A 16,744-nucleotide genomic window follows, 5' to 3' on the forward strand; every position below is an offset into this window, starting at 1 on the left:
GCGGGGGTGGAGCAGGGTGGAGCAGGGTGGTGGCGCGGGGGTGGAGCAGGGTGGAGCAGGGTGGAGCGACCCAGAACCGGCTATTTCATACTACTTATACCAACTTAAATATTATATGTAAATATGAAATATGATTTAAACATTGAATAATATCCAATTTAGAAGATATTTACAATAATGAATTAACATTTAATGTATTGGTTATTTAATCATGATATTTATTATTTATTAGGTATTAATGACTAAATATAGGTTATTTTCATAGTATAGAGTTGTGACTCTGCGAGTGGCTACACTGTTTTATTAATATAATTTGGTATCCCATTAACTGTAGCCGACTTTCGTCGAAGGCCAAGATGAACTGGACAAGTTGTGCTTAAGTTAGATTATTTGCACTAGTTAGACCATGATGACAAACGAATTTAAACACAAATCGTTGATATACAAAACGAAAATTAGAATTATTTGTGATTGCCCATGATGGGCATGATGGTTCTAATAAGCAAAAATAAGACGTAACTTAATACTATAGTACCTACATAGTTACTTTATAACATAGGACTTATTAGGACTAAATCCACAACGATTATCTTCTACTGTAGACAGTGTCTTAATTAGGTATTTAAATTTGTTAATGTTTTGAAACAAAATAATTAATCCTACTATTTCACTGAATACATGCCATATATATGTGCTAACTATAATTATTGTTATATTTATTTTACTAAATAAACATAAAATATAATATAAAACGAATAAGTTAATGAGCCTGAAGAAACATGAAGCAACATTATAAGATGGTCATAAAAATAAATATTTACTATAATACTATTAACATATTATGTTGTACAAATATATAATATGTAACAATATGATTGCAATTAAATTAAAATTAAATGGAACTATAAATATTATTTCGTTATAGGTATTAATAAATTAACCGTAAATAGCTATTACAGTATTTTTAATTTTTATAAATATTCACCTTATATTTTAGTTATATCTAACCATCATTCATTTTTTAACGTATGGGTGTACAGTTATAAAATTGTAATAAGAGAAATTGTTTAATTTATTGGTATTTGGTATGAAATAATAATTTAATAACCTACTTTGTGTATTGTGTTTAAACTTTAAATTAATTGTTTTTTCGCGTAATAAACACTTTGAAAATTAGTTGGTAGTTCGAAATATTATGGTCAATAAGAAAATATATAACATATTAATAACTAATAAGATGTAAAATATTTAATGCTTAATAATATAATATCAAAGGGGTTATGGTTACTATCTAGCACACATCCTTCATTATCACATTGTATTTTGAATTGTACAGTGAAACGGTAAATGGCGGTAAATATTAATATTAAGGATATAATTAATATGGTAGCTTATCATATAATAAAAATAAGATTAATGCAATTTTTAAATAACAATCAATATGGTTTTCGTTCAAATATGCAGTTAACTGATTCTTAATATTGATCCTTTAGTAAAAACTTCTCATTTTAATAAACTACATAATAATTTTGACGACAAGTTTAAGGTTCTAGGCTTATTTTTAGACTTAAAAAAACTTTCATCATGAAGTGCTCCTAAAATTTTATCTTTTTATAGTAAAAAAGGAAAGCTCTACTTTCACTAAAATCATTTATTTCTAATAAACCACGAAAAGTTAGACTAATTAATGAATACATTGATGATTATATAATTCCTTTTTTAATTCCTTGGAGCACCGTTTTTGGTTCTATTCTATTTGTAATATATGTAAATACCTTTTATATATAAATTTAGATGCAGAAATGTATTGTTATGCTGACGACACGGTGTTTTGTTGAGACATAAAAATGATGAGGAATGAGTTTTTGATGAGAATGACTAATAAATACTTTAATAATGTTAAATGTTGGTAGGATAATAATAATTAACAACTTAATTTAAATAAGTCTAAGTAAATTATATTTAATATTAATAAAATTATAAATACTTGTTCAGATCTATCTCTTATTTGAGCTAATACATTTAAGTATATAACTGCAAATATTTAAAGCATACATGTAATCGTGTACCTTTAAGTAAAGTGGGTAGCATTAAATATCTTGATGTTATTTTTGATTATAGACTTAAATTTAAAGGTATAAATAAATGAAAATAAATAAAGAGCTTAAAACACTACCTGCTTTAGACATTGTGATTCATTATAATTACTGAGGAAATGATTTGTTTTGACATGCAAAGGAAAAACACCGTTATTATGAAATAAACTATAAATAATTATTTTAGTACCTACCAACATTGTGAAATGAAATAAGATAAAATATGGAAATTCACGCTAATTAATATTTAGTATGTATGTAATAACAATATAATTACATACTTAGGAAATAACACACGTTTAAAAGGATGTAGTGACTATGTAACGTAATGGAAAAAAATATTTAAAATAATATTTTTTAATAAAATAGTAAGTATACAAAAAAAAAAATAGTTTTGCAGTGTATTCATTTACACAGCCAATTGTTTACTTTATATCGAAGAAAAATACTTTTTGTGACGATAATTTATTATTATCCAACATAATATATGATACATAAAATATATATAATATTTGGTCTGAACCAAACCCATGCATAGTTGCACCCATGCAGATTATTATAATTATAAAAAACAAAAAATGTATTGCGTTATATGCAAAATATGTATAGTTATGTAATTACACGATATTTACACTTAGATTAAATTATTATGATGATATTATTAATAGTTAACTTATTTATTATATGTATGCCATATATTACAATATATGACTTGCGAAATTTGTGTTGGAGATTGGAGTTATTTTTACACTGGGCAAGTAATCCGCTCTCATTATCAACTGTGTGCTGATGACGATGCTCTGTTGCGTCCCCAACGTCTCTACAATCGTGTACCTCAAAATCGTGGATAATACTGTTTTCATCTGGTACATGGCAAACTTCTGGCCTGTAATTCATTGGTGTAAGTAAATAACTTATTTGAAACGGATTTCTTATAAGTTATAGTAATCGAAAAGCGTTGTGCATAATATTATACGATCGGTCGAAATTCGTTCGTCTGTCAAGGCATTGCTCCACCATTTAAAAGCTATAATATTATAACGAGGACAAAGATTTTTTAATGACCTAAAAATGGCATTAAAATATGCCCTAAAATTAAAAAAATTACCTTAATATTTATTATGCACAAAAACAAAATACCAACAACTATTATTAGTTCTTAATTTGATGTTGAGTGGTTTTTAAAAAAGGGTCTTAAAATCCACCGAAGAACAATATTTAAAAAACATATTTCCATGTTATTTACAAACAAAGAAATGATTGAGCGTCAATACAACTATTAATGTCCTTGAACTAAAAAAAATCGGAATAATGTGAATAAAAATGCAAAATATAATTTCAAATTTTAAGATCCATGGTTTAATGTCTGAATCGGGTTATGTACTTTGAATATTATGCCTTATAAGTGGTTATAACCCAAACTTTTTAGATACCATAAAAAAAGCTTATAACAATCTCAGTCTTGATTATTAATTATTACTATAGGGCTGTTCATTTGTAGAAAATGCATTATTTTTAGATCACTGCGGTGAACAAAGCTTTCCTAACACATATAGGGTTGCCAACCGGCCAGTATTTGAGTATTTCTCTTCCATTGACTTTTTAGGAGGATGTCTCGGGCTGACCTTAAGGGCCTGGCGCTGGCAGAATGGCTACACTGCGGAGTCCGAACGGTCTTCTGCCACGGTTCTAAACAGCCGTTTTTAAATCGACTGAGCCATATTACACGGAATTATATTTTATAGTTCTTGTGAAATTGGGTATCAGATATTGCTGTCAACAAATTAATGACTTCAGACTTGTGTATATATTATGACGTACCATAGTGGTATTTTTAGTATTTATGTACGTTAGCCGTAATGAAATATTAAATAAAAATTCATGGAAAGTGATAACCTTTTTTTCTTTTCTCGGTCTTGGCCCAGTAAATTAAAAGTTGGCAACCCTAAGCACAAACTTCACAGCCATAGTTATTAGTGTTATTACCTATACAATTTCTGGGGCCGGCGCTGAACGGTATGTATGCGTAAGGATGGCGTCCGTTGCACTGTTCGGGCAAAAATCGGTCGGGATCGAACTGTTCCGGATTGGGATAGATGTTTTCGTCGCGGTGCAATAGATGAGGGACGACGACCATCACCGATTTAGAAGGTATCGTATACTTGTCTGAAACATTCCATTTATTACAAAATTATTTCTCGTACGCTAACAGCGTTTATGGCTCGACGCAATTAAATCGTATTTAGCGAGTAACGAATGTAATTAAAAGATAGACTCTTTGAGCTAAATTATACATAATAATATTGTACACGTACCGAGGCGGAGCGGCTCTTTGAGGGTTCTCGTGATACCCGTCACACTCGGATAAAGTCTCATTGTCTCTTTTATCACTCTTTCTAAATTTGTCATCGCTTTGAGGTCTTCCATTGTTGCGTCCCGGTCGCTGTCGCCGAATATTTCGCAAAGCTCGTCTCTGACCAAATTCTGTTTGACATCAAAAATTGAATTAAAATACGTCGTCGTTTGTTCGCAAAAAAAATTACAGCTGTCATATGCATAAATGCGCAATCATGACTTTTGGTGTCGACTTTTAGCTTACGGTTATAAAAAACAACGAGCAACAATAGTAAAATTATAGATTTCAAACTGTTATTTGTTCGTTTATCGAGAGGATATAAATCCATTAGAACATTTATTTTTTCGTAGAAAAATGAATAAAAATATCGAATTTCGAATTGAAAACTTTGGCTACCTTACGAGCATTATATTTTATATGAAATGAAGAAAACATATCATATGAAGTGATTCGTTTAACGTTAGACATTTCTTTATTTCAGAAAATACCAACGCTTTTAAAATTTTCTTTTATATCATTTTTAGTCGTTACAAAACAAAATTGTTTACAATGTCTTAAGTTTTTACTTTTTTTGCATGACAGTATCCATTTTAAAATTAATATTCTTAAGTAGAATATTATTCGTATTATTTCCGATTCCGATCTATAAAAATCAATATTTGGACAAGAAGTTTATTAGTTATAGTAAGTTATAAGTATTTTGAGTATAGACGATCAGAGTATAGTGGACCAACATTTTTTGGAGTCTCCTTACTCCTGTATCACTCCACTCATATAAACTTTAAATACTTTTAACTCATAAACTAACTGTCCTAAATAAGGAATTAAAAATGTATGATATGAATTTATGATTAAAAAAAAAATAGTAAAAATGTATTTTTTTAGATAAAATAAATGTAATTTAATGATTACTTAAATGATGTAGATTGTAGAGAATATTTTTGAAAAAGTTTATCGTTTTTGAAATAATAAGTGTCTTACTGTCTTATTATGATGATAATGAGAAGGAATGCGTTGATAATATTTTGTATATAATATTTTTATAGTTTTACTTACTTGCATGTTTTGATCGAGCCCCAAATGAATTATAGCCATTGTAATGGCTATTGAAGACGTGTCATGGCCTTCGAAAAGAAACGTGTCCACTTCTTCTCGTATATCTTTATCAGTCATTGCACCAGGGTTTTCCTCGGAAACACCGACAAGAAGGTCCAAAAACGAATATATCCGTTTCTTTCCTGCAAGCGATACTCAAAATTCGATTACCAATTCAATACGAAATATCAACCTACTTATAATTCCTTCAATATTTTGGTCTTACCGTTTTCATCGGGTTTATTTTGTTCTACGTTTTCTAATATTTTCCGTCTCTCCCGTATGACCTAAATTGTATTTTAAAAAAAACTCGTTATATGTACGCTAAAATAAAATAATATACATAATATTATGTTTAAAAAAAGTATGTCTGGTGGTTACATTTTCGGTGAAATCGTGTAGTAACTTTAAGGATTTACGAAAATCTCTGCCGAGGCTACTGAGGTTGAAAACTATTTCGTTCCAATACCAAAACGTAAAAATACGCTTGATCAGTATCTGACTGACACTGCAGAAAACATATAAGAAGAATTAAAATACTAACAATTAACGTGACAAATATACAATGCATATATTGTACCATGCCATGGTACAAGGTGTACTTACTTTTTGATTGCTTTAACATAATCCATCGATTTACCCTCTTGACTCCTCAAATTTACACCCATAATTGTTTCTGTACAAATACCACACGTGAAAACAAAAGTATTATAGTATTTATATGACATTAAGCGTTAGAGCTACATTATTTTTATTTTTTATTGCATTTTAAATCCAGAATTTCATTGTTAGTCTAATTGGTGTAAATCATGAAATAAATCCTAAACACATCCACGTCTAAGTGAAGACTTACCGCACACTATGTCTAAAGCACAAAGAGTTACATGGGAGTCGATATCCGCTATGGATTTTCCGTTGTCTGACGCGTTGATTAGATTTTTGACCAATGAACGGGAGTGCTTATTAAGCGACGGCATGTAAGTTTCCAATATTTTAAAATGAAAAGTGTTGGTCAACAGCTTTCTTCTAGAATGCCATTTATTATCTGCAAAACGACTTATCGTATGGATTAAATTGTTGTATACATTTTTTTAATAATGCTCATAAATAAAGTCTCAGGTGTTAAAAATAAATTTACTTACGGAGTAATTTTATATATTATAAAATTAAAACTATTATTATTATTATTATTTAATATTATTCTATATTAAGTTTATGTGTTGTTGAACAATAATAATTATACTTCAATTACTAGAAATTATTGCTTCTTCAGGCATTTTTAACATTTTTAAATATATTTTTAACTGTTTCATAAATTATTAGCTAGTGATGTAGTACATACAATATTTATTACGAATTAAATTTCAATGTATTAATTGTATGTTCGAGTATATCAGGATTCGCAAATGTCACTGCAATACCACGTAATTACACAACTACTGAGAGTTCGTGAAAAATAACTAATTAAATTTATTCCGAGAAATAATTAGGTAAATACAACATTTTTTCCTCAAATCAATAAAATTAGCTAAGGTAATTTGAAAATTATGTCAAATATATTTTCAGTATTATAATCAGATTTATCTTATGTTGTAATTTACAAGGTTAGGTTAAATCATATGTTTTTCCGAACGGTCTGCAATTTTTAATCACGTGATATTGTGTTGGCGTATATTTCTGTAAGTAACAACATGAATCCGGATCTAAGTAAAAACAGGGGGGAATGTTGGTAACTGCTCTCTTGTACAGTAATAGGTTTCGAGAGTAGGTACCTTGTTATTGAGTAAATCACTGTAATGTATGTTGTATGTATACGTTTGAATTAAATAATAACTCATAATGACAATATACATACGAAAATTGATTCTAAGCGAAGATTCCGAATTTTGGTCTGACACTTTGTCGGCCTATATTAGGTATTAAGTATATTTGAAGATTTATTAATAAATAATAGGTATTGCTATTAATTTAATTAATTTTGTTATTTGTAATATGATGGGTAGGTTGAATTATTGTTATAGTCGGGTGAATGAAAAGTGGCCTCTGATGCTTACGCGCCTAGCGGTGAATTTTTATCATTGTACCGCAAAATTATGGAAAAAAACGCGCTCATTTTAATTATTAATCATAATGCAATTACGCGCTTTACGTGATCCACTTTGAGAACCCGCGGCTTATCGAAAAAAAAAACGTTCCTATCATATTGCCAGCGGCCACTTTTCATTCACCCGACTATACCAAAAAACCGTGCATTTTAATGTAATTCTGTGTAATACAAAATCCTTATGTGAACTAAAATCGTTATTCTTACACTCTAAAAAAACGAAATATAATTTGTAATTAATTTTGGTGCAAAAATTCTCCGTTTTTCCTCATTTTTTTTTGTTTTCCCAAATATTTTGAAAAGTATAGGTACCTACTTGAAATTTTTTTACTTTGGACCTCAAAAAATATCTATATAATCTAATTTTCTACCACACACCCAATGTTGAAAATTGGAGGTGAAAAGACATAAAACACGTTAAATATCAAAAACGAACTAGCCAATAAAAACTCAAGGAATTATTATATTTTACGGAAACCTGAAATTTAAATTTTGGTTTTACGGAACCGATTTCTTTCTTGAAAAACCGGAGTATACTAAACTGTTTTAAGCGCATATAATGCGTATACCTATATTACAACGACGGAAGTGTGCTTATAACAACAATAATAATATACGTACCAGTGCTGGTCAGTAACCCTTTGTTCAACCACGGTTCAAGCATCTCGTAATCAGGACCTTTCGTAATATGTTGTACGCTCGACAGCAGTACCTATAATATTACGTATATATATGTATATATATTATTATTATACAAGCACGTGACATTTAACAACGCGGAATAATATTACTACAAATCAAACATATAGGTATTAAGCACTAGGTAGCTAGGTTTACTACAAATTGATTACCTACTGTGATCTAGAGGCTACAATAGCTGTATCTGAGCATTACTTATAGACGTAAATACTGGATTTTTATTTTTTTACACATCGTTACTGGATCTAATATCTACCTAACTTATGATAGTAAAAAATGTGGACGATTCGATCAAGTCTAAGTTCGTAGTAAAAAGATTTTTTTGCATATTTGAGAATATTTCTTGGGTTAGGGAATATATAACTTATTAAGCATATTTTGGAATATTTTGTAAATTGTGAGAAAAATATTTATTTATTGTTAATTTTAATATTAAGGTACCAGGAAAATTTTTTAAAATTAAAATTTTTTTTGTCATTTTGATATAAAGAAACATAGTGTTATATGCTTTTAGCATAAGCAGACTTTACTATATAAGTTTCCTTGCCGTTCACTAAACATGTTGGTTAATCTGCAGTTGTTTTCACACTGTAAACGTATGCGTTATCAAATATTCAAAATTCAAACGTCCAAATTTTGTTTTACACTATTCAATTTTTGAAATTACATATTTTTATGTGTAGGTTGATTGTTAGAGTTTAAAATGAACAAATTAAAAAATCAGTCAATTTTCCTAGTTACCTTAGTGCAATTCCATTATGTAAGTGTAAACTACACTTAAATAATTATTATTTAAGGATTACCGTCCTATTGTTTAATAATTTGTTTTGAAATATTATGTTTTAATGTACATAATTATTTGTTATTTTTTCATATTGTGACTAGTGTTTAATACAACTTTTAATTAAAATATACAAAAAAATATTGTTTTAATGTTTTAATATTATACTATTTTATTTATATTAAATTACCACTCTTGCTGAAGTTAAATAGTATTTCATTTTAATACTCAAGTATATACCAATCACTATTAAAATGTGGAAACATCATTAAAAAAAAAAATGCATATTAAATCATACATTTATGGTTATTGATTATTTTGAATATTTTTAAAAATTTTTAAGAGAATATAATGAGAATATTTGAAGGTTTTTTAGAGAATATTAGCTTCATATTTTAGGTGTTTTAAGGCTATATAAATCTGGTCTTTAAGAATTTAAGGTTATAGTATACCTATACCAATGTTATATTATTATAAAATATATTGTTATTACGACGGATATACCTTTATATCGTCCGGATCGTTTATGATAATATAATGACGTGCTATGATTTTAAAGTGAATCAGCGACCCATATTTTTTGATAACGTTGTCGAAAAACGGCAAAATATCTGTAAAATAAATCATGGAACCTATTATTACAAGCAACTGTACAGTCGAAATACAATTATGTCGTGTTTTTATCTAAACCTAACGCCGTGTACTTTAGATTGATTCGTATATTTTATTATTGTTTAATATTGTTGTTAATTCTTTTAGAGTGTTGTAGACTATAGTATATCAACACCAATGTGTAGTTACGCAGTTACTGTGTATACGACCGTACTGTTCCATTGGGCTTATGTCCGTTAAATAATTAAATTAAATAAATAATAATATTATAATATACCTCATAATTAATATCATATTATTTTTGAACCGCAGTTTTGTTCAGCGTTTATAAACAATTAGAACAATATAAAAGAATACATTTGAAGTTATGACAGTAATCAATAGACCTCCATCTCAGATGTTCCCGAAAGGAATATTAATGATTTTTTTGGTTTCACCTTCACAGTAATCAAAAAAAAAAAAATTGTTTCTGGTCCGTTCTTTACGAGCTTGTGGCTGTAATACATAAACACTCAATAGCTGTGAGAGTTTTTAGGGGTAGTTATACCGTCTATGTATATTATGTATTCACGAAATATTTTGTATATTCAACCGCATTTTATACTTTAAAAATTATGACCTTTGCAAATTATAATGTTGACATTTTTTACTTAATGTTTAATAGATAAAGGTTGGAAAATTAATGAATATAATTAATTAAGTAAAGGTTAGGTTAGGTTAGGTTAGATCGATAAGTTGGAAATTAACTGTTAACAAATTAATCATAAATTAAACTCGACAAGTTAAAAGTTAGGTATGGATAAATATATTAACTTTACTCAGTTTAAAAAAATTACTCTACTTTTTTTAATTACTAGGTATATTTACCAGGCACAGAGTAATTGCGTTCATTCTAATTTCCTAAATTATAATAAACAATTTTGTTGAATTTGTATCATGATGTGCAGTGTTTAGGTATACCTATTTTCCTTAACATGATTATTAAAAATTTTAATTATAAACATATCAATTAATAATTTAAAAAATATTAACTTTTTTATATCAGATGGAAATTTAAGGGCATAAAATGTAAAGCCTTTATAATCTACTAATGTTTATATACAATATTATTTTATCAAAACAATTAGCAAAAATATTTGTACCATTTTAGTATTGGATTATTTTAATTTTAATTTTCATATTAATATTTACAAAATATAAAAACGAAACATTTGATGGATTACTGTAAAAACCGAGAAAAGCTAAGTTATTTCAAGTGTAAATTAAATTAGTTAAGTTCCTTGGAAAATTACTTTACTTGACCTTTTTTGTTTATGCCTGCCACCTTCGCTATTAAAAATTATAATATCTTATTATTTTAAATAACTCAGATTTTATTTATATCATTAAAGGAGTGTCTGGGGGTGAGACAAATTTTTTTTTTAAATATTAACTATAAACTTTTTGCTGTTTTTTGCTATTTTCAAAGACTATCATAGATGTTAAATTGTTAATAGTTTAATATTAATAAATATTTGTAACTACTATCATTTTAAAATCATATCATATAGCTCTCATAACTTCTAAACCTATTATAAAGAATGAGGAATGTATTATTCTTAGTACACCAAGTTAATTTAACTGAAAGCCTTAAAAAAATTTTAAAAAATTAATCATTTTCTTAATAACTGAAGTGAAAAAATGGCGGTCCTAGTTTAAAAAAATGGAGTTTTTATCACCAAAGGACACCTATATTAAACATTGTATGTATACTTACAAAATTCAGAATTTGAATACATTTATTATTAAAGGAAAAAATGGGGTAAAAATTCTGAAAGTAGATCGTTCTGCATAGATAGTTATCATAAGTGACAATACTAATAATACGTTATAGAGTTATAATACAAGGTTTATAATATTTATTTAATTAGAAATTGTTTTGAAGTTATATGTTTTTACGACGAAAATCGATAAAGCGTCATAACATCACACTCATTCGTGTATTACACCTATATAATGAATACAAAATAAAACATAACACTGTGCGTACCTCTTGGCCCAAAACTGGCGAGTTTTAGCGACACAAGCAACGAGGCCCATTGGCTTTTCGTGATCGACGGCAACAGTGAAATTTGTCTTCCACGGTTCTCTGAAAATTTGTCGGAAAATAAAAAGTACACTCCGAGGACCACGAGTGATAGCAACGCCATCCACAGCGTGTTCGAATCCGACGTCAGGGCTCCAATCACGTTGGAGAAGATCATTTTGACGAGGAGGCGTGAAATTCAAAAGGAAGTTGACCGTTGAAATTCGATCGGCTTGCTACAGTTCGCTATAACACGGAACAGACAGCACTACAGCAGAACATTTCAAAATTGTTCTCGAGTCCCTATCGAATCCTTTCCTTTTCCACCGAAGAAAGTGGTTTCACAAATGCCAATTAGTTGGTCCGATGATATCCTCGCGGGTCGTCGTAGGTAATGATAATAACTAGTGAACTCGCAAACGTCATATACAGCACATATAATTATTAATACTATTATTATTATAGTTTATTATAATATTATATTATACCGAAACGGAATATCGTTTAAAAGATAAAAATCAAAACACACGTGTTCGTTGCTCCTTTACGCATTTTCGACTCGCGTATACTATATATATACTCTGCACACAAATTTCTGCGCTCGAGTGGAACACTAGCCTCGAGGTGAGGTGGGGGGATAATATTATGTCCGATAGTAGTATGATGTTATTGCCCATATAATATTATAATATTATATCGTTATTGACTTTGTCCTAGTTGTATGAATATTTCAATATCGAAATGCGTTTAATCCGATTGCGCCAGAAGTACCGCATAAGTCCCGCATTATTATTGTTATACATAATCATCGTGGTTGGTCGATAACGAAATCGTTTGGGACGTATAAGGAAGTATCAGCTTGTTGTTTTTGGCATACGTGTTTGTATTTGTTTATTGATAGATTCATTTTTTTCATCATAAACCACATATTCGCAACTATACAAATCCCGGTGTTATTGGAAATCACGCACGTGTTATTTGTTTTCATTGTTTTATGGACAAGTTTTCAATGTTGAATTATTATTGATTATGTACTTGCCACACGACGTCGTGCAACAAAATTGCCGAGAGTCAAAAAAGGCACTGGTAGGCGGCGACAGACATTATTAAAACTGCATGCTATTCGTTTTAGGACTCTTCTGAACAATACTGGTTTATAGTAGGTATAGGTCCAATAGGTGCATACTCACAGCCTTTTCCCCTTTAACAATGTACAGTTTTTCAAAATCCGGTTTTGAAATTTTTAAGTGTACTTACTTAAAGATGTCTTAAGATTATTGAGATTTTTGTGTACTAGGTAGGCTAGGTTAGATAACTTTTATATTACTATTATAATTGGTAAAAATATGGCATGAAATATGTATTCATTATTTATAAAAGAAAACAAATTATTGCACTGGCAACTTCAGGCTGGACAGCTATAGTTATATAATAATATATATAATTAATTAAATATACATAATTAAATTATAACTATAATTATAGTTGGAGTTCAAACTGAACCACCTATTTAAGAAAAGATGTAAGTCTATAAAAGGTAATTCTGAGAAAACAAGAAAAATTCTTTTTACATTTCCAGTGATACATGTTTATTTCTCTTTCATACTGATTATTTACACTGGTAAAATTAAATATTTTTTTTGCAAATGTTCACACATGATCCGTCTATCATTTGATAACACATTTCACTCAATATCTAAATTTGCGATATTTTGTGACTTACTCAAATAGGTGGTTCTACTTATATAGTTTAAATAAATATATTATAAATTTAGACCGGGGTTAGTTATGCCAATTTTTGAATTATTTTCCAAGCTAAAATAAATAAATAAATAATTAATTAACTATCTATACACCGGCTTCACTAAAAACGCAAATAAGTACCTATGTATCGCAAAACATCCAATGAGAGGATTTTCGTTGGCCACTACTGCATAAAATAGGAAATATATACACGTGTTTAACTGTTGAAGCGGAAGTTCAAGGATTCGTGTTTTGAATCAATTATCAGATAGAGCTTGTTTTCAAGGTTACATGATAATATAGTAAAACGCTGGCTTAACAAATTCCAATTTGTTATCTGTGTCTGACGTAGGTATCAGTAAAATAAGTATAGAATAAGCCATACGGTTTTTTGTTTATTTTCCATGTCAATTGAGTCAAAACATAATATTGTAAATATTGATCAATGATCTGCTGTCTAAAGATCAGAACTCTGCTATAACACTAGCTGTCCCACCCGAGATTACAAGTACCAAATTTTTGTTTTTTTTTATTTATAAATATGCATTATTTTATATTTTTACTAATTATAATTATAATAAAATAATATGTAACCTGCAATGGTAACAATCTAATCAAAAAAAACAAATTCGTTTTAAGTGATTTGAAATAATGCACGTGTGAGTTACCCTTAGCTACCTATAGAGTTATAGAGGTTGAAAAAAAGTTACAAACACCATCCAAGTCTGAAAGAATCTATTGATCTTTCATTGAAAACGGTCCAGTAATTTTTGAGCCTATTGATTATTACTGACAGACATAAATTTGTATAATATGCATATATTGGTATTATTATAATATTATCTCCCAGTTGAAATTTTAATTTTAATGAGACATTAAGGTGTAATTTTAATAATAAATTATTTTGATTAGCTATAAAATTGAAATAACTATCCAACGATTTCATAATTACAAAGATCATAGATAAAGCTTTATTTTAAATTATTAAAAATAACTGATGTTAAATGTACGTTAAGTAATTTAAGGAAATTTCGTGGATGGGGTGTGAAAGCCTTTTATCCTCCCCGCGTGTACAGCCTAGGAAATATTACAATATCAATAAAAACCTTATACCTTATCATACACATTAAAGTTAAGAATGTTATCGCTAGGGCATCTTATAAGTTTAATTGATATTTCAATTTTAAAGCGATACCTAGTTACGATTAAGCCGGGCAAGCAGTATTATTTAAAATATTTAATTGACCATCGGCCATTATAGCAGTGTGTGGAAGAATTCTGATAATTGAATAGTATGATCACTAGTTGTTGTTTTTATAAACGTTAATTAAAAAAAAAATTTACAAAAAATAAAGCCCCCTCCCCCCAAGAAAAGAAAAAGACCTCAAGAATTATAAATAAACCTAAATAAAACATCTTAAAGTGCAAAAATATTTTAAAATACAAAATTAGCAACATAAAAAAAGAGATTTAGCTTTTTAGTATAAGTAATATGAAGCAAATTTGTTAAATAAAATTACGATTGCGCAAAACAAATAAGTACTCAAATTCTAGAATCTTAGCGCTGATCTGGTTACATGGGCATTTAAAAATTGTTATATTTTACATTATTTTTAAACCTCACTTTTATTATGATATCAATAAATACCCAAGAGATGTCCTTTGTATTAAACTTACCTTTAAATGTTTAATAGGTCAATTCACTCAATAATATTAAAGCTAACGACACAAAATCAGTACTGCTATATTTGTAAGACTGAAACAACGAATCATGTGGGTGTGACGTTTTCATGAAATTATGATTTCATAATAAAATTCTCAGATTTGACTTATTTTCAAATTTTTCTGGTCGACACATTGCGTGCCGAGTAAGCACAAAAATGAAAAATCGTCTATGTCATCGCAATAAATGTACAAAATGTTTTAATGTTAATTTGTTTTTATTAAAGAAGGCCTAACCTAACCTAATCAATGTGACCCATGTGGGTGGAGTAAATATTTAATTTTTCAAGTTAAGTGTTACTGGCACAATTGATGGGAAGGAAAATGTACACCGTATATGCACTGCAGACTAGCATAATACACATAATGACAATAATATTATATTATCAAGTTTCGTTTTTATTTTGTCGAATTAAAAGCTTGGGGTCGGTGTTATCGCTATGTCGCATGATGTAATGCCAAGCGACATAGAAAACGTACTTTATAATTATAGTCTGATTTGTGGACATTGACAGTAAGATGACTATTCACAAGTTTATAATACGAATATTAAATTCTTCTGCTTCTTCTACTGCGATATTTGTGAGGGCCTCGTGGCAGTTAAACACAAAACACAATTGTATAATGTTATGGAGGAGGAGGAGGGGTCTATACATACCAAAATATGTCTAATATTGGTTATACTGAAAAACATCCGAAACTTCATCTTTTAACTTCCGTAGACCTCGACCAGAGTACCAAATAATGATTTTAATTTAATGAAAATAGTAAAAAAAATTTTTTTCACAGGGAAGCGATTAGTAGTTGTAGTATAAATATTGTAGTTGTATATATATGTTATTAAATTATTGAGTTGATTTACATATTAATAATGAAATATATATAAATTACAATGCATACAGCTGAAGAATATCAGCAATCTTCAACCACGTGTTATTCGGTACTTATGGTTATGAGTAAAGAGAAATATTTTTAGTGCACAGAATATTATGATGGGCAATGATAACATGTTACGGGCAAAGTGTACAACAATATTACACTTTGCCCAATATTCCTAATAACGCAATAATTTACATAGAATAATGTATATTATAATAATATGTTGTTGAGAAATTACACTTATGACCATTATTTAATATATTTTAACATTATTTTATATTTTTATATTTTTTAGCAAATTATTAAATACTTACATTATATAAAAATTTAAATGTGTACGTTAAATATAACCTAGCCGTCCTTAAATAATGACAAGGCGGCCTATGGGTTGATGACCTATGTACTACATCATTATAATATGAAAGGCATGGATTTTGTATGATAAGGTATTGATAATATTTTCATAAGTATTTAAAACTTGTTCTAATTTTAATGAGATTAAAAAAATGTTATGTACATAGTTGTATTGATATTTGAACAATTTTTTGAAATATTTATTCATCGTCACGATTAAATAAAGTATGTAGAGTTA

General features: G+C 28.5%; 1 protein-coding gene across 1 annotated transcript; it reads right to left on the bottom strand.

Annotated features, from left to right (window-relative positions):
* Positions 1-2,542: 2,542 nt before the first annotated feature.
* LOC111034224 (cytochrome P450 4C1-like) lies at positions 2,543-12,380 on the bottom strand. Its single transcript, XM_022315337.1, has 11 exons — positions 11,773-12,380; positions 9,636-9,742; positions 8,273-8,363; positions 6,401-6,592; positions 6,154-6,223; positions 5,929-6,055; positions 5,774-5,834; positions 5,509-5,690; positions 4,412-4,580; positions 4,083-4,262; positions 2,543-2,982 (listed from the first exon to the last, which is right to left on the bottom strand). Exons 1-11 carry the CDS (start codon positions 11,984-11,986, stop codon positions 2,795-2,797), a joined length of 1,581 nt encoding a protein of 526 aa, XP_022171029.1. The 5' UTR covers positions 11,987-12,380; the 3' UTR covers positions 2,543-2,794.
* Between the last annotated feature and the right edge of the window lie 4,364 nt (positions 12,381-16,744).

Source organism: Myzus persicae, unplaced genomic scaffold, assembly GCF_001856785.1.
Source record: "Myzus persicae strain clone G006 unplaced genomic scaffold, MPER_G0061.0, whole genome shotgun sequence".
Classification (NCBI taxonomy): domain Eukaryota; kingdom Metazoa; phylum Arthropoda; class Insecta; order Hemiptera; family Aphididae; genus Myzus; species Myzus persicae.